General features: G+C 39.9%; 1 protein-coding gene across 2 annotated transcripts; it reads left to right on the top strand.

The window, feature by feature from the left end:
• The first annotated feature begins 12,304 nt into the window (after positions 1-12,304).
• LOC138047084 (uncharacterized) lies at positions 12,305-24,362 on the top strand. 2 transcript variants are annotated; one of them, XM_068893783.1, is made up of 13 exons: positions 12,305-12,818; positions 14,217-14,386; positions 15,011-15,184; positions 15,861-16,207; positions 16,444-16,723; positions 17,294-17,511; positions 17,846-18,114; positions 18,923-18,993; positions 19,074-19,123; positions 20,013-20,375; positions 20,665-20,929; positions 21,427-21,703; positions 22,667-24,362. In XM_068893783.1, the coding sequence occupies exons 1-13, from the start codon at positions 12,343-12,345 to the stop codon at positions 22,806-22,808; spliced, it is 3,102 nt and encodes a 1,033-aa protein (XP_068749884.1). In that variant the 5' UTR covers positions 12,305-12,342; the 3' UTR covers positions 22,809-24,362. The 2 variants fall into 2 exon arrangements, with proteins under 2 accessions (XP_068749884.1, XP_068749883.1); XM_068893782.1 differs by having other exon boundaries at positions 15,849-16,207.

Genomic DNA, 24,362 nt, shown 5'->3' with positions numbered 1-24,362 from the left:
AAACGCGATGCACGTGTACGTTCACACTGAATGTGAATGACGCATCAAAGCACGATACCGATATTTTATTCTGACCAAAGCTCACGTGTACACCACGCTTTATCAGCTGAAATGCGAAATAAGTAGGTATATTATTCAAAATATTGGCCTTAATACTGAACTCCAAGAAGGTTCGAAAAAACCTATTACCTGGGGTCAGGAAAAATCTCTGCCACATCTCAACAATTCTAATTAGCGCATACTCAAACCCATTTGCTGTGATCTTTGGGCAGAGAGGGGCTGTTGCTTAATGCTTCAATTTTAGGGAAAAAAGGTCAAAAGTGGATTTTCTATCTAGACCACCGATGAATCAGAAGTACCCAACGAGAGAAATTTCAATATTCAGAAGTACCCAACGAGAGAAATTTCAATATTGACTTGTCGTTGCTTGCAACGATTAATTGACATCTAATAAGAGGTTTATAGTTAATAATGAACTACCGTGGGAAAATAATACACGCTCTTCACAGCCAGCTAGCACTAAATATCTATGAGAAGATCCGTTTAGAGGATGCTTTTTCCCAGCCAGCACAACTCATGAAAAACTGGTTTTCCCAGCAAGTTCTCATCGCACTGTTTTGCCAGCCAGGAATAGTAAGAGTAACTTTGTTTCGTATCATTATAAATCAATTTTAATTAAATTGAGTAATTTATTAAATTAAAATTGCCGGAGGGAAAAGGGGGCTTTGAAGGTAAAGTACAAATTCACTCTAAATGACAGCAGAACAGACAACTATTGTTTGCTGACAAAGAAAACTTTAATAAATAACCAAAACTGCCTGTTTTTAAATTGAAAGCATTTTTTCCAAAACAAAGTTTTTTTTTGCACGCTTCTAACAGTAATTTCATTTTAAAGTATTCTCCAGCCAGAATTGATCTCCAAAACCGATATGTAAGCTATTAGTGCACACAAAAAATTTGCCAGCTATCTATCCGTCGATAACCAAGGAAGACTCTAGCCTGACCTAAGATTCCCAGCCAGGTCGACTCAAGTCTGCAGAGCGGATATTCTGCGGAGCGGATCCCGTGGGTACTTCTGATGAATCAAGAGTAGAGCACGTATCATGCTATTTGCCAACACCCATGTATCTTACACGAGATCACTCGTCAAACTTGATAAACGTGACAACCGGGCAACTCAAATTGGATTAACGGAAACTGGAAGAAACGAAAACCTTTGTCATGATGAAGAATACAAGGCGGACCATTGGAAACCAAAATGCACCGGGTTGTTTCTTGCTATCAGCTGCATTTCCAATCACAGACAACTTCCGCGAACCTCAAGAAACTTCATGATTGATTTGTACTTGAACATGCCAGGATTTCATTGCAATCTCGCCATTGCTCATCTATGAAACTTTTTCATTGCATTCGGCAGACAAAAGCTAAATTTGCAGTAATAAAAATTATCCGTGTAATTTCCTTAAAACTACAATGTACGTGAGTATTTTAAAGTTCTTCTTTTCCCGCGGAATCGATAATTACCATGATTTGTTGCGTAGCATTTTTATTTCGCAATGGTCGAATGGCGCCGGTTTATTTTGTTGGGCCAAGTGAGACCGAAATCTATTGGTTGTCGTGCTGCTGAAACCGATTTCAGATCACTTCAACCTTGTTTCCACAAAAAATGAAATTTAGTTTTCTATGCTCCGTGTAATTCCCTCAAAACCACCGATGATATAACAATTAAACATGCGTCTTTCCTGCTGAACCCATGCATGACTAAAAAACAACGGAAGTCATGTGAGACTAAATGTTTGTTACTTCAGTCAAAGTAGAAATTCTGTGAACATGACGAAGCGTAATTTTTAACGCGGGATTTTTATCCCGAAAATAAAGGGATCAGCACCGCGGATGTTTCAAACATGAAATCTAAATAATATTCTTTAAAGTTCCTGGAATTAACATTTGCAGAAACGTTTATGACGATGAAATACTCCAAGGGTTAGCTGTGAAGAAAAGCCAATCAACTGGCATATTATCTTATCATTTATTTTATCGATATTCTACTGCTTTTCAAGCCCAAACAGATTTCTAGCTTTAGCTATCTTTGTAATCATGCGAAAACTTTACAATTGATGACATTTGCAGCATCACCAGTCACTTAGTTTGCCGGGGGGTTATCCAAAAATACTCTAGATGGTTTTCAGGTCCTAAAAGAGGCCGGGGAAAACTGACTCCGACCACTTATCCTGAGCCCGGCTTTTCTTTTCTCGGCCCATCCCACGAAAAATGAATGGCTCCTCAAATAAAATCACCGACTAAAATAAATCACTACAGAAAGAATTGAAATGAGTGTATATTTTCTCTGTTCGTTTCTCCACTGTTTTGAAATTACCTTGAGTGGCGAATTTATTTGACCCTTGATCGGGTTATTCAAGTGAAAGTCAGGGATAGCATTACAGTGGATTTCCTTTGATATTGTAGTGAAACTTCCCCAGAGAGTTCAAGTCTCGGCCGAAAACCAGAATTTATAAACATCCGGGTTTTAGAGCGACACTCATCTTAGCACGTGCTGTTCACACGACCAATGAGCAAGTCTATACGAACTCTATCCTCATCGTACTCCGAGAAATGCGAAAACGCGGAGGAAAGCATACTTTTAAGATAAGACTTAAGAAGACACGGTACAAATTATTTTAAATTTTCATTTTTTAATTTCTACATAACAGACTGGAATAGTATTCCATTGAACATTATGCATGCACCTTCATTAAGCAGTTTTAAATCCTTTCATGATAAGATCATTTGTGTCAATTTTAAATCAGATGTAACTCGTGAGTGACAAGTATGTAATTTAATTCGATTAACCTTGGGGCGTATTTAAATTTTATTTCATAATCTTTAGTGTCAATTTTGGCATGCAATTTAATTAGGCTAGTTTTGGCCCGCAATTAAACTTTATTTCTTAATTTTTAGAATGTTTAATATTGGAGAACATTCTTTTTATGGGAATTTGGGTTTTCCCAATTATTCTCCCGTCATGCACTTTTTGTATCTTCTGTAATTTTTTAAAACTTGTATCAGCACGACAAAGTATCATTAAACTTAAACTAAACTTCTGCCTGCATGTTCGCATTCGACTTTACTCATAGAGTGCACGTGTACGCAAGTCGCGTGAAGTTAAACGAGGTCGTGTGGCGGCCGAGGGATCAGCAGCGGCGTTCCCAGTTTTCAGTCCTGCTCTAACCATTAGCTGCAGTTATTCTCTGGGGCTGAAACTTCACGACCGGCTGTGCTTATAAAGAGCAAACTGGTCTGCCTCATGCCAATTGGCTACCCAGTGTTATAAAATTGTTAACTTAATCGCTATCATCAGCCCCTAAGGAGGGCGGCCCAGAAAGTTTACTTGCAAACCTGTGTACAGATAAACTGAGGTACTCCTCACTTTTATCAGGTTATCACGCTCCCATCGGGAGAAATGCCTATTATTCTCAGTAGTCAGTCTATCGCCCCCTAAACATCCATTTTCTTTACTATTTTGACGCTTGTATCGCGCATTCACGCTTGAATAGTCCGCTGCAATGGCTCATTGATATGCGTAAATGTCGCACCATTTCTCCCGATGTGACAGTTGTTTTTTTTCTCAGGGGGCATATCAATCAGCGTAGATGTCGCGAGCCGGAATGTGAAAGAGGGCAATGGGAAATCGGTGTCTGGTGTCTGCACGAGACAGAAAAGCTTTGAACATGCTACGTTCGGTGCGTCAGTGGTTAAGAAACGACGACGGCTACGGCAACGACAACGCCAAAAAGCAGTAATATTATTGGTTAAAAGAAACAAAATGATCGTGCTGCACGTGCGGCACGCATTTTTGAACATTTCTCTTCCGTACTCTTCAAAACTACTCCGTGAAATGAACAAATTTAAGGTTTTGACGACAACGTGGACGAACTACAATGGATCTTTCAGTCTCTCCCTTTACTTCAAATCCGTCCTTACCAATCGAATTATAGGACACTTCGCACATATTGTATAATGCAAACAAGATTGAATAATCCCGAAATAAATAGAATAGCTCAAACGTATATTTTGAAGTGACGTTTTCGTCCCCGTAGCCGTCGTGGTTTCTTAAACTCCCTACTGACTGTGAGGCTTTCACGGTAAAATTCAAATTATTTTCGTCTTTGGAGTCGTGGGGCTGAGATCTGGACATCATTCGCACCCGTTTACGCGTTCGGGTGCGCATTTATCATCATGAAAAATGTGAGCCTCCACGAGTTCAAGGATGACCCACCAAGTTGTCGGGCTAAATTTCAAATTTGTAGTAAAAACCGTTTCAGTTTCAAGTAACTGAAACCTTAAGTAAGAGAAACCTTAAGCTAAACGCGTTAAGAACATGCCTAAATATGCTAGTTGTTCGTTGACAAAATCCATCAATTTGTTGAAGGGTTTTACAGATCGGTCTGAGCAAGAAACCCTCTAAAAAAGGATCGCGTCTCATGGAATCTTTACTTCATCAGGCACTTCACCATTTACATCACCAGTGAGAAGCTTAGAGGCATATTAAAAAAACAATTGGTATTTTCAAACATTTTAAAATCGAACAAACAGAAAGATCGAACAGCGCCCGATTGTTTGCAAGCAACACGTTACCGAGTTTGTCAGCGATACTCTGCCACAGTGATATCAAGTTCACACACTACTGACAATTCCTAACTTAAAACAAAGGCGTTTTTGTTGTTTCATCGACTCCAGAACTCACAGGATGTTTGCTTAGTCATCATGGACTAGAACAAGATATCGCCTGTCTCGGGTATGACGAGTGTCAGCAGTTATAAATCGAGAGATTTAGCACTTTCACGTGTACAGCAAACGCCTAACGCTGATTAAGTAAAATTTGCATTTTGTCAAAAGTGGAAGAAACTCGTTTGATGCAAGTTCATTAGTTGTCTGTTAGCTACAGGTATCGAGGAACTTCTCATAAGAGAGAGGCGAGTTAGAATAAGATAGTTTTCCGCACGCTTTTTGGCAAACAGTAGAATTCTGTTTCCCGTTCACCGTTTCACGTTAAAGCGATACGAAATCTAGAACTCTCGAATTTCGCCGCCATAACAACAGTAAATCACTTTCTTTACCTATGACCCTGTTTTGAACTTTTCCCTCCTCACCTTGGAAAAAAAAAACCATAAACTGAAATAAGAGATTGCAAATGCAAAAGGAGAGATCGTGCTAGTGAGTTGCGAGTTAACGTAACCCCTTGAGTTGACCGGCTCAAAATAAAGACGTTGTTCGATCATTGACTCTCAGCCAGGGTATGTTCTTTTTTGAACGTTTTTATAAAAAAAGGTTGTTATAAAAGCGCGTATACAATCAAAATGTGGGTAAATCAAATTGACGCTGAACACTATCAGGGCATTTCCCGATAGTGATATTATGTGCCTCGAATACTAGCAAATTCAAGAACCAGGGGCACCCGACGAGAATATAGTTCAAAACCACTTAGACATAGCATTGTTAAACGTATTTTAGTATTTAAACGGTACTTATAGGCATATTTTTATCCCCTAAAAATGCACGGTTTCATCTGTTCGGATTTCCTAGCTGAAAGTCTAGTGATCCGAAAATTACAGGGATCAAAAGTTACCTTTTCGAAAATTTAGCCAGGAAAAAGGCTCCCGAAAATTCTAGGTGACCTTTTTAGGGTAAAAATCTGTTAAAATTGGGCAATTATACCATTTTTCAGGTGTTCGAAAATCCTAGGAGAGGCAGGCAAGCAAGAAATTTTACAACAAATGTTCCGAAAATTCTAGATCTCAAATCGACTTCCGAAGAGAAATTTCCGAATATTGACATTGGGTACCCCTGAAGAAACCCATGAAAACGCAAAAGATGGAGTTCAACTGACAGCAGTCGAAAAACAGAGGACAGACTTGATCTGTTTCTAGCTTAGAACTTGTGAACCCAGTTCAGTTAAGACTTCAGAGGACAATTAAAGCTGGATATAACAGAGTTAGGCGAGACTCAGAAAATTGCCCTTTAGTGAAGAATTTGGCATCAGCTGCAGTGATCTAGCAGAATAAATGTTTGCACTTGTGGTCAGATTTGATAAAATCTTACCCGACTGATTAATGGCAAACAACACAGACAGAACGAGACTGTCAAAAGGGTTAGTTACCTTGCCTTTATCTCCGAGAGATCTTCGAATAAGTCGTGATGTCTAAGGATAGTTGACAACTCAACTGCCAAAGTTAAAAGTGACTCGGATCACGCTCAGCACCGTGCACATTTCGCCCATTTGTTACCATTAGCCTCAACTGAAGCCTGTTGACATCCGCCTGATATTTGTTGCTGCAAATGGTAAACGCGTTTAAACAGGTTGCTCTTGTCTTGGGCCAGCAAAAGACGGTGGATTCTTTTTCTCAATTACTGATATAAATCAAGGCATGACGACTGAATTAACGCTGAAAAACAGTGACTTGTCCGAAAGTTAATACTACATGTAATGATACTACTAAATTGTACTATTAATAGTTTTAATGTATTTTTCTTTTTTCGGTACCATTATTCCATGTGAACATGTGTTTGTAACCGGCAATTTTACGAGTTATTTAGCTATGCTATTTTTAGGTGGGATCTGTTCCAGCTAATCCTTTTGTAAAGTGTTGTAATGAATATTGTTGTAGTTGTTGTTGCACCAACTATGAATACAACTGATCGTAGTCGATGTCTTAATCACAACTAATCAGGGGCGGATCCAGTATTTTTCTTAGGGGAGGGTGCACCACAAAGGAATAGCGTATACCAGTTGTATTAGAAAGCCTCAGGTCAACTCGGGGGGGGGGGGGGGGAAATTGCGCACCCCCTGAACCCTCCCCCTTGATCCGTTAACTTAACGTATTTCTCACAGTTTGGATGGTAGAATTTAGCAATTTCAGTTCAAAAGCACCCAAAACACAAAGCGCCTAACCTTCAGAAAACTGCAGCATAAGTGATCAGTGTTAGAGCCAGACTTTTCGAACCTGGTTACTGCCCTGAGTGTTTCTGATTCCGGTAATATCTTATTTTCTTCTTTTCGCATTTCAATATGAACGCCACAAAAGTCGCCCATAACAAAAGTTTGAAAAAGGAATTTGTGTGTTGCAGAAAATGCTCGTTTACTTTGTACCAATACCTACCGGCACGTAGCATATGAAAGGAAAAATGATTAACATTGGGAAATGATAAATTGTTTGTCATCCCATGAATACCGGCGAAGGAACTGGCAACATGTTTTGAAGTGAAGCTGCTTGTGCCATATTTTTGTTACTTAGTGTTTAGGCACTTGCTCTGCACGCGCTAAAATTTTGTCTCGAATATGCGAGACACGATGACCGAATCCATCTTGCCGCTTAAGAAGAGATTCCCCATGCAAACACGCGCAAAGAACAAGGTCGTTGTCACTCCAAATCGCGGCACCATCGCTTCAGTAACATCGAGAAAACGAAGTCACACAAGTATTGTGTTAATAGTAAAAAGGATGCTCAAGAAAGTAGTTGTTTTTAGAAAGACGAAGAGATTCTGTGTAAGTGTTGATAGTGCTACGTTAAGTGATTTCTGGTACGCCCAGATACATAAAATCCCGAAAAATGGCCTAAAAATCTATCCGGAAATTCTCCAAACAATATAAATAAATCCCACTTTTATCCCTAAAAATCTCGAAATTTATTAGAAAATTTTCGAAATAATCAGATAATTTGCATAAAATGTGAGAATCTTGTGACCTGTGGTCAAAGTGCATGCAAACACCTTCAAAATGGTTCAAAATGTTGAGCTTCCTCTGCTTTCAGGCCTTACTGTGATGCTAACGAGGCATGCTGGAAACATAACTAACGTATGGGCTAAACCACTGACCAGTGGTATGTGAATGGCAAGAGACCGCTTGGAAACAGTGCAAGAAGCTTCTTAGAACCACCCAAATTTGTTTTTATGCTATCGGAAAGGAAAGGAACTTTATTTAAGTGTCTAGTGGATTTAGCGCTGGAGCACTAATTGGGGGCACTGTAAAGTGAAATTAACAATTTTAACACAACAAGTCAAATGTTGGTTTTTGAGGAGAGGGGAAACCGGAGTACCCGGAGAAAACCTCTCGGTGCAGAGTAGAGAACCAACAAACTCAACACACACATGACGCCGAGTCGAGGAATCGAACCTGGGCCACATTGGTGGGAGGCGAGTGCTCTTACCACTGCGCCATCCCTGCACCCCCTAAATCATTCTAAATCCGGATTTTTGATAAGCATTCTAAATCCGGATTTCTGTATCTAGGCCTGATCTCTGGCCACTTGTTTTTCACTGCCAACGAGACTCAAAAGCGATCGCATTTCTTCGCGTTTTGGCAAGTTAAATACCGGTAAAATGGATTTGGATTTGATTGGTTCATTGCATTCTTTGCTCTTCTGTCAATATCCGTACTGTTTTTGTTGCAGCAAATGCTAGAGTAGAAGTGTCAAACTAGGACGGTTCACGTATGCCTAACGATGGACACTACATGCACGACCTCATCATTAGGCGATAAGACCATCAACAAAGCCCTTCTCAAATTACTAAGCCAACCGTGTAACAGCTGGAATAGGTCTGAAATAGGGGAATCAAATATTTGGTCAGGCCTGAAATGTGGTAGGTTGGTCTGAAACAGGGTAAGGGTTTCGGGAAGAGGGCCGCACACCCCCATCCAATTTTTCTGAGAGTCTCCCCACCCCCACCCGGGCGTGAGAGCCAGGACAGAAACCGGCACAGTGGTTAGGGAGTTTGTCAGTAGATCCGAAGATTCCTTGTTCAAGACCCGTTCTGAGCACTCTTTGAATTTAATACTGGTAGTCATTGCGTTTTTCTTAAAAGAGCTCGGTTGCACTTCGAGGTTGCACAGCCAACTGCTTTGCCTCCGGCCAGTTCACGGTTGCAGTTCAGTTCTGTCGTTTTGTTGATTTGATGTTTTTATATGTTGTTCTCTTTGTGTTTGCCTTTCTTTTATCATCAAATTTGTGCTTCCTTTAATCGACTTTTTTCCTTTAGACATAAAATTCTTTATTCTGCCTCTTACTTATTTTCTTGGGAGCATTGTACCTTTCTCAAGTCTATTACTTATTTCATGTATCTCTATATACGTGTGGTACAAACGTACCATTTATCTGCTTGTAATTTTATTTATTTTTATTTATTTTATTAAATTGTAAAGCACATTTGATCATGTTCGGCATGAAAAATGCGCTATATAAGTTACATTACCGTAACAAAATGAGAACAAGGCTAGGCTCAAACGCGAACAGCGTATTTTTTCAAGTCCTTGTTAGTGTGTGTGCTTTTTTTTTAAACTTGGTATGTGAAATAGCGGGGCTGTTAGCAATCGGCAAAACGGCGAAACGAGAATCGACGTAACGAATTTTCTTATGTTTTTGATGTCACTTCATTGAAAAAAATAAGAACTTCCTTATCTTTGGACCGCAAAATCTTGCACGACAATTTTCGTCCGCTAACACCAGAAGAACCGGAAATCTGATTTGCGGCAATTTCAAATGAACCGGGGTAAACGTGTTTCCTTTGTATAATTAAATTTCTCTGCATAGGCGTGATAAAAAAGGTTGACTTCTAAGTCCGAAATCGCTTATCCCTGTAAAGGGGTTTGCGGAACGAAAAAAGGATCCGTTAAAAGTTGCTTTACATTGAGCATCTGAATCTGCACCTGTCCCGAAGCACTGAAAAGCTTAAGACCCCTCGCCTCGACCTTGAATAAAACATAAAACTTAGTGGGTAGCGACAAAGCTAACAGAGCGCAGGACCCAAGATAGGAAAAAGCCGCAAAAAACGCTAACTGGCAAACGGAGAAAAAATGTCATTCAACATGATGACCCTCCTAAAACCACTTCTTGTGACGTCGACAACGACTACGACTATGTGCGACTACGACGACTGCTACTGCTGCTTCTACGACTACTTCTACGACGACGACTATTACTACAGGAAAAAGGAAAAAAACAGAAACAAATGTTACGCAGAGTACCAGCCACCCAGTAACCGAAGGCACGACTTTACTGCACAAAGACAGTGAGCATTTCACGAGTACTTGACGCTCTTATTCACTAATTAGCCGATGCCGACGACCAGCCAGCAAGGTAAAACTCTAAACCAGAAGTAGTATAAAACATTGTAAAATACAGCTTAATTGAACCACTGATAATAAATAATAATTGGTTATTGAACAACTGAGGGGCTGCCTTAGCGACAGTGGAACACTGTTAGCACACACAAAAATTAAGCTACTGCGAGCAAACACATCTATCTGAACGTCACTCGAACGTGACATAGCTACATTTAAATTCAGTAATAGGAATACGTTTCATCAGTTAACTTTCGATCCCGGCCCGGATATTGCGTTTTCAGTTGGCATTCTGATTGGCTCAATAGATCTCTAGCTGGCATTCACTGGTTGTAAAATTCTCCAAAACAACTACTGGGCATTAAAGCGCCGCTTGAATTTAAAAATTTCACGGAATTTTTTCCCTTGACTTTGATAACAAAAAGTTAACTCTCACATGACTTCCGTTGTTTTTTGGTCCGCAATGCATGGGGTTCCCTTGCTTAATAAATTTGTCCCGCAGGAAAGACGCATGTAATATATGTGGTTTTGAGGGAATTACACGGAGCATAACTTTTGTGTCGAGCATATAACTTCTTTGTAGAGATAACTTTGTTGGAAGTCAAGATTGGAATGATCTGAAATCGGCTTCAACGGACGACAACCAGTAGATTGTCGTCTCATTTGGCCCAACAAACTGAAACACTATTCGGATATTGGCAAATGATAATAATTCTAAGCTTAAGTAAAACAATGAATTATGTCAATTAATCGATTCCTCGGGAAAAGAACTTTATAACACTCACGCAATTGGTGGACCAGGTTTAATTTAAGGACATTACACAGGGGCGCCCAACGTCAATTTTCAGAAAATATCTGTTCGGAAGACGATTTGAGATCTAGAATTTTCGGAACATTTGTTGTAAAATTTCTTGCTTGCCTACCTGTCCTAGGATTTTCGAACATCTAAAAATTGGTATAGTTGCCCATTTTTAATGGATTTTTACCCTAAAAGGTCACCTAGAATTTTCGGGAGCCTTTTTTCTGGCTGAAATTTTCGAAAAGGTAAGTTTTGATCCCTATACTTTTCGGATTTCTAGACTTTCAGCTAGGAAATCCGAACAGATGAAAAATTTTTAGGGGATAAAAATATGCCTATATCTACCGTTTAAATACTAAAATACGTTTAACAATGCTATGTTTAGCGGTTTTGAACTATATTCTCGTTGGGTGCCCCTGATTACATTACACGGATATTACAATTATTAGAAATTAAGCTTTTGTCTGGCGAATGCAGTCAAGTAGCTTTGTAATTGGGCCGCGGAGTGATTGCAGCGAACTTTACTGGCATGTTAGTAAATCAATCGTTAAGATTTAAGTTTACCGAAACGATATCGATACAATTAAGGCTCACAGAAGTTGTCTGTGATCGGAAATGTAGCTAATAGTGAGGAAGGCCAATGATCAGCATGTGTATTCTACATCATGACTAAGGTTTTCATTTCTTCCGGTTTCCGTTAATCCAGTTTGAGTGGCCCGTTTGTCACGTTTGTTAAGTTTGGCGGGTGAAACTTGGGTGTTGGCAAATAACATGGTACGTGTCCTACTCTTGCCTCTTCAGTAGTCTAGATAAAAAAATCCAGTGGCACTTTTGACATTTTTCCCTAACATTAATACATAAAGCACCAACCGCTTTCTGTCCATAGCTCTCAGCAAATGGTTTTAAGTATGCGCTAATTAAAGTGTTGAGAAGGCAGCGATTTTTCCTGACCCCTAGGTTTTTCGAACCTTATTGGAGTTATGGGTTAGGGTTAATGGGCCTTCAGGCTCGTAACAGAGACTTTACCTTTACCTTTTTTATTGGACTTATTAAGGACAATATTTTGAATTAACCATCCTTACACCTGCTTATTTCACATTTCAGTTGATAAGGCGTGGGGTACACGAAAGCTTTGTTGGGAATAAAATATCGTTATGGTGCCTTGATGCTTCAGTCACCTTCAATGTGAACCACACGCGTGCGTCACGTTTCATGCCAATCACCACACGGTCAGCACGCCGAGTAGCGCCCGACCGTTATCCTGGAATATAAGTAAAGGAAATGAAATAATCGATTTATATTTCAACACAAGTCATTTGTATTGCTATATAATTGCAGTAAATTGCGAAGATCAATCTAGTATTAACGTGCATCAGTGAGGTTAACTTGACACCAGAAGAGTCTTAGGCAGAGCTGTGTTGAGTCAGACATGGATAACTTTAACCAGTTCTTCCTCCGCAAAAGGTCGCTGCAAAGGGGCAATCGCGAAATATTTAAAGAAAAGTCACAAAACAAGCACGCACTCCGCAAGCGTCGTCACTCGCTTTCAATGTGCGACCTTTGGAGATTTCCAGATAAAGAAAACACTTTCAAGCAAGAGACAAAGAGACCTGTTCTACGCAAGTTGTGGGACCATTTTAAAAATGGCTACTCCTCCCTTGAGTCTGTCCAAAATCTCCTCAACGCGCGGCTTTCAAGAATGGGTTCAATTGGCAATGAGGATTCTCACCCTGAGATAATGCGACTTAAGTCAAGTGATTCAGAGTGGAAGAGCCTACCAGAGGAGAGCAAACGGCTTGAAGAAGACAAGAATGACCCAGATCAGGCATGGAGAGAATGGGGGCCTTTTTTGTCAGAGAGGCAATGGGGAACGGTTCGCGAAGATTACTCAAAGGATGGGACCTGGTTCGTATTGTTTACTTTTCATTTTGTTTTATGTTTTTTCTCTGTCAGTTTTTGATAAACCTTCATCGTAATCCCATAATTAACTTGAGTCATCCATCCCGCAAGATGATTCTAATAAACAACAGGAGTAAAATGAAAACTAAGCTAAATTGTTTTGTGGCACGATATTGTTCATTCAAGGACCCTTGACCCCGAACTGCAAAGATAAGATTTCCTAATATAATTATGATGACAACATTTGAGATGGAGAGAAGAAACCAAACTGCAATCTAAAAATTAATCTTGTCTACTGGGAGACAAGGGGCTGGAATTATAAACCAAACAAAAAGTCTAGAGATTATAACCTCCCATACTGTTTAATAAGTGGCGTACTACATGACACTCTTGGAGGTAAAAACAGGTCCGGTTTCCTTCAACTTTTGGAAAGTTAATGAGATTGTTGAGAGTTACAAGAACGTAATTAAGAGCCTCGTCTCCTTCCTGCTAAAATCTTCAGAAAATCCTTCAATTGTCTTATTTGTTCAGTGAGCTCCAGAAAGAACTTCTCCGTTATACATTAAACTTAAAATAAGATCATTTCTTTGGCTTATTTCATTGCCTCGATATAAAAACTCTTTGAAATTTGTGTATTTTTCAGGTCAGTTATGAAATCGAGCTGAATCATAAAAACAACTTCGGAAAATCCTTGCCCAAATTGTTTTATTTCTTGAATTCCGGAAAGAATTCCTTCGTTGCATTAAATGTAGAAAGAAATAATTTTTTCAGCCCATTGTATTGCACCGAAATGACGTTAATTTACATTTTCGTATTTTTCTGGTCATCAATGAAATATAGCTGAGCTGAGTCATACATAACAGGAAATAATTAATGTCAATCTCTCATATTTCTTTTAAGAAAGCGTCATGTTTTTAGAGGAAGCTCAAGAGCATCGGAACCAAATTGCAAAAAGACTTCGTGAGATATTCTAGACCTTCTCTTTCTGCTTTTGTCGGGGATTTCGTAACCAGTTAAACCTGCACGTACTAAGTACACGAAGTTCCGGTGCATTTATTATTTATACTTTATAATCTCTATCTAAAATTTACGCCACTTTCATTTTAAGATCACTCTTCTTGAATATCAAAGAAAAGTTTATCTCTGGAAATGTCATTTTTAGATCTCCTCGGGGATAAAAAGTTACGTAACAATCAATCATACGATCGTCCGATAGGAAAGACTCCTGCCACAAAGAACTAACGGTTTTAGCGTAAGTTAAATCTGTATAGAATTTTGGTCTCATTTCATTTGACCGTTTTGGTGGATCACAAAGCGCTTTATAATGAGCAGTGTTATAACTCTGTTTATAATCATTAACACGATACACGCGTAACAATCTGACGTCAATTATTTGATTTTCAGCTGGGAGTATTTTCCTCACGACCAGGCAAGATCACGTGCTTATCGCTGGGGAGAGGATGGTTTGCTAGGAATCACGGACAGGGAATGTCGTCTGTGTTTTTGTTTGGCTTTATGGAATGAAAATGACCCCATTCTGAAAGAAAGGCTCTTTGGACTCACTGGAACCGAAGGTAAGTCCTTCTAGCTATTTTGCAAGAGGCTATGACAAGGAGTGAACTAGTTGCATCACGTTTCCTTAGACCTAATAATTTTGTCATTATTATTTCCTCGCATATATTAATAAGATAATTTATGCACCTGTAACGTAATCAAGACGTGGCTCCTAGTAGTCGTTGTTGTCAGCTCCAGCTTAATGAACTAATAATTATCCATCATCATTTTTTCATATTTTTGCCGAGCTTTCTGTAGAACAAATGTTCGACAATCTGTTGCTTTCTTGCAAGACCGAATCGAACATTTTCATACTCTCTTTTAAAATCAATCATCCCCTCAATCATCAATCGCATATTGAAAACTTGTACTGTGTAAGGTACTTGTTGCAATGCGTGTAGTTTAGCGAAACAAATAAATGAAAATAAATATGTTTGTTTGCTTTTTCGTCGCGGTTTGGTTTCCTACACAAGAAAAACCAGTCGCGACTCGCAGGCGGGTATTTTCCCGCGCTTCAAGAAGTATTTTGTAATTGCTTCGAAAGCTTGATTGATCGCACTGTTTTCCGCCTGCTGTGATTGGTCAGCGCACTCGCAATTTTTGACACTCTTCATCAAGTACTCTTTTTCTTTTTTACCCAACAGGCAACCATGGTGAGGATGTGAAGGAATGCTACTACTACCTGGATTCAACTCCGACTCATTCTTACATGAAAGGTTTATACAAATACCCACAGCGAGAATATCCCTATGTTAAACTGGTCACAGAGAATAAGGAAAGAACCAAACAAGACAGAGAATTTGAATTGACCGACACCGGTAAGACACAACGTGTTTTTCTTTTTCAAGACTCGTTTATGAACAAGTATTGTCTATTAAAAACAGCAAAATTATTTCATGATACCCTCACCAGCCTTCCGGATTTAATTTGTTATAAACGAGGTACAGCTACTTTCAGATCGTCAGAAACCTGCGAATAAAAGTATATTTTTCTACTCGTCACTCTCAATCTCTGTCACAGTGGAATTAATGAGTGGATCCTTTTCATTGGGCAGCTTTGTTTTTCATGTTTTTTTCGTTACCATGTCTCCACTTAATTAAGGCAGAAATCCCCCGCTTCGTATAAACCACAGACAAACCCACACTTCATGAATTCGCTTAAAGAAGGGTCAATGCTCGAGACGTCAGAATGATTCATTTCATCTTCTCAGTGGTGGAAACTCGACCTTTATCAGTCAACTCGTTTGGTGAAATCAAATTTTCGTTCTTTACTCCCCACCCACGGACTATCTCAGTTTCTTTAGAAACCATTCCCTTCGGATCCTCAGACAAACGCTCGTCCAATTCAACTGAGCAACCCCAGTTTAATTTAATTAACTCTTACTTTACATTGCGAGGGAGGTTAATTTTCACATCCATTCGATCCATGTTTTTGGATCTTTGTTTTTGCAAAACCTGTTTAATGCGTTTACTGTTTACTTAGGAGTGTTTGAAGACGGACGCTATTGGGACGTTTTTGTGGAGTACGCTAAGAAGACAGCCAACGAGATCTTTGTTAAAATTACTGTTGAAAACCGCGGACGTGAAGAAGCTCGGTTGCATGTGCTACCAACACTGTGGTTCCGAAACACGTGGAGCTGGGGCTGTGGGCACGTGAACTGCTCATCCATGAATGATTGTAAGTCCAAAGTATGTAATAGGAAGCCAAAGATGGTGCAAACAGCTCCCAAACAAGTGGAATGCTCTCATGACAGTTTAGGAAAATACACATTTTCCGTAAGTGAGGATCCTGACGGCCTAATACCAGAGCTGATCTTTACAGAAAATGATACTAACTCCAAGGTAATTTGAACCTACCTGTATTGTCATACTCGATTATATTACGATTATATTACGATAGGAGGTCTTGATAGTGAAAATAGTTACCTATGAGAGTAATAAAATATAACGGCACAGTGCGCCTGCATGAGGTTTCGCACAATCTCGAAAAATTTGTGAGGCAAGTGGAAGGCGTCCGAAAATTCAGCCTCTGGGGCTTGCAAACTTCAGCTTTGTTGATTTCTCATTTCCCTCCACAGAAACTCTTCAAATCATCAACGTCATCGCATTTCACTAAAGACGCCTTCCATCGTTATATTATCGACAACGAGATCGAGGCTGTTAACCCAAGTAAGGAAGGCACAAAGGTTGCAGCGCGTTATGTCCTTACTGTCCCACCAGGGGGACAGCAGATTATTCGATGTCATCTTACAGCTCACAAAGATCAAATGCTTCCGCCAACCTCCACCTCGGCGTTTGATGATATCGTGTCCCAGAGAAAGCACGAAGCTGACAAGTTTTACAATACCATTATACCAGGTAATTATAAGTTTCGCTGGTCACAGATACCTAAAGGATGCATCATGAAAGCGCAATATGGGAAAAAGTACAAAAAACAGTAACCAATAGTTATCTGTTCTGTTATTTGGCCATTATAACTTGAACTGTTCATATCCAAAAAAGAGTAGATTCAGCTCACTAGACTTGAGGCTCGCTTTTTTATCATTTCACCGCGGATAATAGATACAAAAATAAAAAGGAAAAAAAGAAAGAAACTTTATTTATAGTGTCTAGTCGTATTATCGCTGTAGCACTAATTGGCACTGTAAACTGAAATTAACAATTAACGTAAATCAAGTCAAATGTTGGTTTTTGAGGAGAGGGGAAACCGGAGTACCCGGAGAAAACCTGATCTGTTCGGCTATTGACTGTCACAACCGGAGGACCCCAAAGTGAGTCATTGAAAAACTCCATAATATAGTGGTAATTAAAGTAACTTTTAAATTATATCGATGTGACATGATTATTAGCTTTGTGTTGAGCGATAATGTAGGTTTTAAATGTGTTTTAAATAAATCATACAACTTGAGTTAATTCTTTTGTGAACAGGTTCCCTTTCGGATGCCGAAATGGAAGTCTCGCGCCAGGCCTACGCGGGATTACTGTGGAGCAAACAATTCTATTATTACGTCATTGATGAGTGGTTGAAAGGAGATCCCGGCATGCCTTGCCCACCTGCCAATCGATTAAAGGGGAGGAACTCAGAATGGAAATATCTTCATAACAAAGACGTGATATCCATGCCTGACAAATGGGAATACCCTTGGGTGAGTAATTTCGCAATGTGAAATTAATATGGGTTTCATTTGAGGTTCCTATAAGCGAAAATCAAAGTAACAGTTCCTTTCACTAATCACAGTGAGTATTTTGTACCGCGGTTTATCGTAATACGGGATAATGACAATCAAACGACCCTTATCAAGCGCGAAAAATGCATGAAGAGATTTTGTGATTCAATGATTTTGGGTGCAGGGTTTGTTGCTTTTTTGTGTCTCTTTCGCTTTGTGCTTCACAATGTATTGTAATGCTGCACACAGATGAAGAAACGGCGTCTTATCTGCTGGCTAGAAAAAATTCAGACCGACTCTTCTTCTCTTCCAGTACGCCTCGTGGGATTTAGCATTCCACATGCTTCCGTTGTGTAAAGTGGATCCCGAATTCGCAAAGGATCAGTTGATCCTGTTCCTTCGCGAAACATATATGGCGCCAAACGGACAGATTCCTGCTTATGAGTTCGCATTCAGTGACGTCAATCCACCTGTGCATGCTCTGGCCTGTTATCGCGTTTACGAAGTCACTGGAAAGTATGGAAAGAAAGATACCGTCTTTCTTGCGAAGTGCTTCCAGAAACTCCTGCTGAACTTTACTTGGTGAGGAGAAGAATAAAATATACAGGTCATCTTTTATTACTTTTGTTCATTCTTGGGTGTCGATTGTCTTCTTACTCAGAAAGATTAACTCATGTTAAAGTCTGACGTACGTCTTCTGACTTTTGCCAATGGCCGAGAAAGCTGACTTGAAAAAGCTTCAGACTGGAGATTTGGGGTTCCTGAAGAATTCGTTCGAATTCTGAATGTTCAAACTCAACAAAGTTGTTCTCCCTTATCATTGATAATTTTACTGTAGTATCAGGGAGAGGAAAATAATTGTTCCTGTAACATTCCTTTGTACTTTTTCTTGCGTCCGGCAAAATTCCTTATTACCATACTCTGTAAGACTTAAAACTAATACGGTGGCCACTTGAGGCAAGTAAATGAAAAAAATAAATGAAATTAACAAATCGAAAAGTGGTTCAGCGTTGTCTGTACTCTTATCGACAATGATATTATTTGTCATCACAGTGGTCAAAATGTTGTGACCTCACGAGGCGCAGCATTTTTTTTTACCCCAATATTCAACGCTAAGGAAAGTTTTCATTTCAGAGCGTGAGCAAGATCATGACACAAAGAAAGAGCAAGTGTTGTCTATAACCTTCTCGCAATATGATTGGTTTATTTCCCAAAATGGGCGTTCCTGATTGGCTATTACATTGCGTGACAAATTGACGAGAGCATGATGCGTACATCATTGTCTAGACTCTTATCGACAATGGGAAATTAGCCAATCAGATTGCGAGATTACAAGCAATTGTGGTAAAAATGCATTTTGATATTTGTCTAATTAAATTTCCTTTGATAGGTGGGTGAACAGAAAGGATCCTGAAGGAAAGAATATATTTGGGGGAGGATTTCTTGGACTCGATAACATTGGTAACTATCTTGGTAGCTTAACGTGACTTTCTGTTCCTTGATGCAAATTGTGGAGCTAATAGGGTTGTTTTTAATGACAGGCGTGTTTGACAGATCCAAACCTCTGCCAATAGGAGATGGTCTTTGCCAGGTAAATCGTTATATGTGCCATTTAAAACGGTTTTATTTTTCCACCAACTGAATTGCAAAATCAGCTGAAATACCCTGATTTGGATAAGTTCTATAAATAGTCCCTAGCCTGCAGGGAAAGCGCGCGTAAGTCACAGTATTCTGCTTCGCAAAATGCTTGACTGCCATTTTTGAAGAAGACAAAGGCCGGGCCGAATAAGGAAGAAATTCCTGCAAAGGGATTGAAGAATACACGAAGGAACGTATTGCGTGCGATTGAGATAATTCGCGTTCCTAACAAGGCCTCTTCGCTGCAGTCTGCAATGCTTATCTCTCTTGTTACGCTGCATGTAATAACTTTTACTTCCCAAACATCTTTCTCTCCATTTTAACCAGACATCAGTCATAATAATAATAATAATAATAATAATAATAATAATAATAATAATAATAATAATGATAATAATAATAATAATAATAATAATAATAACAACAGAGATCTTAATTTAAGAAAAAAATGAAAGAGCAACAATTGAAAGTTGCTCATTTTACCAATATAAAAATACTCAACAGAAATTTAGTTTGTATAATAATTTGTATGAAAAGACTTTATACAATACAATACATACTTAATTGACCGCTCCCCATAGGGTTTTTTAGGACCAATGAAACAATCAACGAAACAACAGAACACAACAACAACAACTGTTAAGAATCCCAATTGGTCGGAGGCAAACCAGTTGGCTATTTACAAGTGCAGCTGGGAAGTTGAACCAAATTCAGCGAGTGGTCAGAGCGGGTCTTGAACGCGGAATCTCCGGATCTCAAAGCAAGCGCCCTAACCACTGGGCCACACTGCCTCCGTCTTTCTGGTACGTGAGGGAAAATTATCGTTTATCTTTCATCGCCAGGCGGATGGAACTGCATGGATGGCTTTGTATTCCTTGGTGATGCTCAACATCTCTTTAGAGCTCGCTCTCACTGACGTGGTATATGAAGACATGGCCATTAGATTCCTGGAGCATTTCACCAGCATCGCAGACGCCATTAATCAGATGTCAGATGGGTTTGGACTCTGGGATCCGGAAGATGGATTCTACTACGACCATTTTCACAGGGGAGAGGATTTCTTTCCTTTACGCGTGCGCAGTATGGTCGGCCTCATTCCATTGGTGGCGTGTTTGGTGTTGGATGGAAAGTATTTGGAAAACCTTCCTGGTTTTAGGAAACAGTTAAACTGGTTCATGGAAAATAGGAGAGACCGAGCAGCACAAGTAAGTCGTCTGTTTTTCGTACAGTTATCTAAAGGGGTTGTTTGGAACTATTTGTTCTTACCAGGTTTTACCTAAATTATTTTGTACTTTGGTCAAAGAGAAACCTTTGAGTTGACTTTAATGTGTATTTTTGTATGGTGATCTGTTGAGGGCGCCAAACGTATTGTAAGCCTGATGGACAATAATATGACACCTATTATTAATGAACGCGCAACCGCCCTGTTACAGCTATTCAAGCACCAAGCTTATTGAATAATGCTCCGCTAATATAATTCCTTTGATTCAACAGATAGCATACTTAAACCCAAACGAGGACTCCTACCTCCTTGCAATTCCTTCCCGCGAACAGCTACGAAAGATTTTGTCGTACATGTTGGACGAGGATGAATTCCTTTCCTCTTACGGTATTCGCTCCGTGTCACGCTTTCACGAGAAGCATCCTTATGAACTGGATCTGGATGGTAAAACATACCAAGTTGGCTATGTTCCAGGAGAATCTGACACATACATGTTTGGGGGAAACAGCAACTGGCGGGGACCTATTTGGTATTGTTGTGAGTAGGCAAAGAGAAAAACCACTTAAGCTCATTCAATAGATTTGTGGATCTGCGAATCATTAATTGTGGGTCAATAAAAGTGGATCAGAGGATCATTCACTGGGCTTGCGGTTATCAACATTTACAGAAGACTGCTTTAAAATATAAATAATCGACCGACCTTTATGTCAGTCATGGGAGGGTATGTTGGCCGGTTGGTTGATTGTCAGACAACTGAATGACAGAGCAACAGAGTAACCTTAATGACAGAGTGACCGAGTAATGAACTGATTGACTGACTGATTGCGTGACTGACTGCTGAGCTTATTGCTTGACCGAGTGACCTACCGATTGACTGGAATGGAGTTGGATGTCTGGTTGGATCGCAGGCTGCCCTACATCCACTATGGACTTGCAGTACTTTCATTCCATTTGAAATGCTTTCTGCCAGAATAAAACATTTTGTGACCAAGACCGGTGTGTTAAATTGAGTGTTCCTGTTTGTTTCACCGCAGTAAACTATCTGATCGTGGAAGCCCTCAAACGCCATGACTACTTTTACGGAGACAGTTTCAAAGTTGAATGCCCAACTGGCTCTGGGAATCTAATGCGCCTTAAAGATGTTTCCTTGGAGCTTTCTCGCCGGCTGGCCTCAGTGTTTCTCCCCGACAAAAATGGTCGCAGGCCTTGTCACGGAAACGAGAAGCAATACGCAACGAAAGAGGACTGGAACCAACTGATTCTGTTCTATGAGTACTTCGATCCTGAAACCGGAAGAGGATGTGGAGCAAGGTGAGCAACTAGGCCTAAGGGACTGGCGCTCCCTTGTCTCCTTTGTCTCATTAACTTGTGAACAAATCGAGTTTCAACGAGATGTATGGTGACTTGGACTTTGAAGTTTATCTAGGATCTTCCAAATGCTTGTCATATAGTATGCCTTACAACTGAACTATAAGGCACTGTTACACTGTGCAATTGTTCTTACAACTTGTTTCGCCAAAAACGTTGCGAGACAAGTTGCAGAAACCGTTGCGGAAAGTAGAGTTGACTTCTATACTTTCCGCAAACTTCTCACGGAACGGTGCACCAAATTCTTGAAGCATTCAGTTCGTAGTGTAACGTTTGTCCTGCCACTTGTGTCGCAACGGTTTGCGGCATATCAGCCAATGAAAACGTTCCCTTAACCTCATCCACGTGATCTGTTGACGTAATTCGGAGCACTGGGGAGAAAAATTTTAACACCGTATCCCACAACCGCGCGCGGCCTTATTTTTGAATTCAACATGGCAGAGGCGAGGTTAGATCTCGTCGGTTCTACTTGAATGTTCATTCAGTAACAGGAAATGTGATAGACACGGAATGATCTGTTGAGTTTTGGCGATGGACGTACCGCAGGGAGTTTGGAAACTACACCTAAGGCCGCGCGCGGTTGTGGGATACGGCGTTAAAATTTGTCTTCCGAATCCTCCAAATTACGTCACCAGATCACCTGGATGTGATCATCGAAATGTGACAAGTTGCAAGTTGCCCAGTGTAACATAACTTGCTCCGCAATGTGAGAACAACAAGCAACAAGAAATATTGGCGACTGTAAGAGGGCCTATAGGAGACTTGGTTTTTGAAGAGATGACTTTCGATGTTGACTAAGGGATACGCGGATACGTTCCTTCTGATTTCATCTATAGTCTGTTAACGGTTTGTTTACGATGAATTTCAGTCAATTTGTAGAAATTCTCTTTTGCTTTATACTTACAGTCACCAAACCGGTTGGACAGCACTTGTGGCATCACTCCTGGATAAAATTGCAGTCGCCAGAAATAAGAATCCTTTGAATGGAGAAAAACGGATTGAAGAGACACTTAAGGGTTTCAGTAGGTCAGAAATATCTCCTCCATAGCAACAGTTTCAATTCTGGCAGACTCAATTGTCGCGAATTATGGTCTGTGAAAGTGAAGAGCATAAACGAATCACGTCTTCTGTTTTGGCAGTTGCGTTCGGACAGCAATAATGATCGCACACATCATGTCCATCGAACGAAAATTCCACTGACATCATCCAGCGATAAAAGAAGAAAAATATTGGTTTCTGCACTTTTATACAACAAGAATTCGCCTTAAGGCGTTTGCGTGGGATCTGATAATCGATGAATGACTGCCCATTGTCAGATTTTGTTTAGCCACCACAGATAACTTGAGCGGTTGTTGTAAATAAAACATCGACAATTCGAAATGAATGACGAATGTCAAGCTTAAAGTTTGCGTCACTTTTGAATAAGCAATATATTTGTTTTGAGTCAATTTCTTGTCAACTACCATCTTTTACACTATTCCGTGAAAGCACTGGGATTATGTCTGAATATCGCTGTATTGAACAACTAAAGTTAACAAGCCCACGCTGCCGCCCTTTTTCGCCTCAAAAAGCTCATCATACTATCGATCATACTAACACTATGTTTGCAACTTTTCATGACGCTATTTTAATAGACCCTAACTTCCTCGCTCCGTTTTGACCACGTGCTTGATAGTTGGTGATAGTTCATGCATGACAACCTCGTTTCCAGGGTTCACCGGAACGAGTATTAGAGAACCCTGGGAACGAGGTTGAATTCATGATAGTTTAGGGCTCTTCGACTATCATCAACTATCATGCACCGTTTGACCAGAGATTTACGTATTGCTGGTTCGGCGTTTATCCTTATTAATGATTTGTGTCAGAAGATGGTCCTTAGACACTATTTTTCCGCAAAGGAAACCTCAGACCATACTTCTGAAACTTCTTTGACCAATGGGTCTTTCCATTTATCGGCTTTCCATTTATCGGCTACAGTTTTCCACATCCAGGCAGCTTTAAAAGTCGGATTTGTTGAAAGAAGTAATATCTTTCATTTCGAGTCCTCCTTAAGAATCATATTGATCATATTATCGTCTTTACCATTCCATAGAAACTTAAGAAATATCTTGTTTATCTCTCTAATTGCACGATAATTTGTTTGCATAGGTGAGAATACAACCTAGACAAAATGAAATTTATGTAAACTATTTGAAGCAGTTGTCTCTTTTTGACACTTGGCCCCCCTCATTCAAAGGCCGGATAGCTTTATCCAGTGGATATGTCAATATCTTAGAGTTTCAATATCTACAAAGTTTTTATTATTTGATCACCTAACTGTGAATTTGCACACACTCTAATCACATCTAAGTAAAGGCGAGTAAAGGCGTGTAAGAAAAAATAGTCCAACGTTTTACGCGCAGTATATTTTATACTCTGGATAGTGGCTAATCCGCAGAGTTAGACCGTGACAGTCTTTGAACAACTAGGGCGGATTTAATGGCATTCAATCCCAGTGACCTCTGCGATGCTGTATACACTATAACTGATCTCTGAAGCCACTCAGTTGGGTGCAGGTCAATTTCATGTGTGTGTAGACAAGTTGACATGCTACGAGGCTCTT

Source organism: Montipora capricornis, chromosome 4, assembly GCF_036669925.1.
Source record: "Montipora capricornis isolate CH-2021 chromosome 4, ASM3666992v2, whole genome shotgun sequence".
NCBI lineage: Eukaryota > Metazoa > Cnidaria > Anthozoa > Scleractinia > Acroporidae > Montipora > Montipora capricornis.
This window is presented reverse-complemented; position numbering and strand designations above follow the sequence as displayed.

What these genes read in the sequence shown, in the direction of transcription:
- LOC138047084 (XM_068893782.1), top strand. Translation starts at nt 12,343, where the DNA reads ATGGATAACTTTAACCAGTTCTTCCTCCGCAAAAGGTCGCTGCAAAGG. An exon ending in ATTTGAATTGACCGACACCG is followed by an intron (nt 15,185 to 15,848) that starts GTAAGACACAAC and finishes CTGTTTACTTAG; the next exon opens with GAGTGTTTGAAGACGGACGC. An exon ending in ACAAATGGGAATACCCTTGG is followed by an intron (nt 17,512 to 17,845) that starts GTGAGTAATTTC and finishes CTTCTCTTCCAG; the next exon opens with TACGCCTCGTGGGATTTAGC.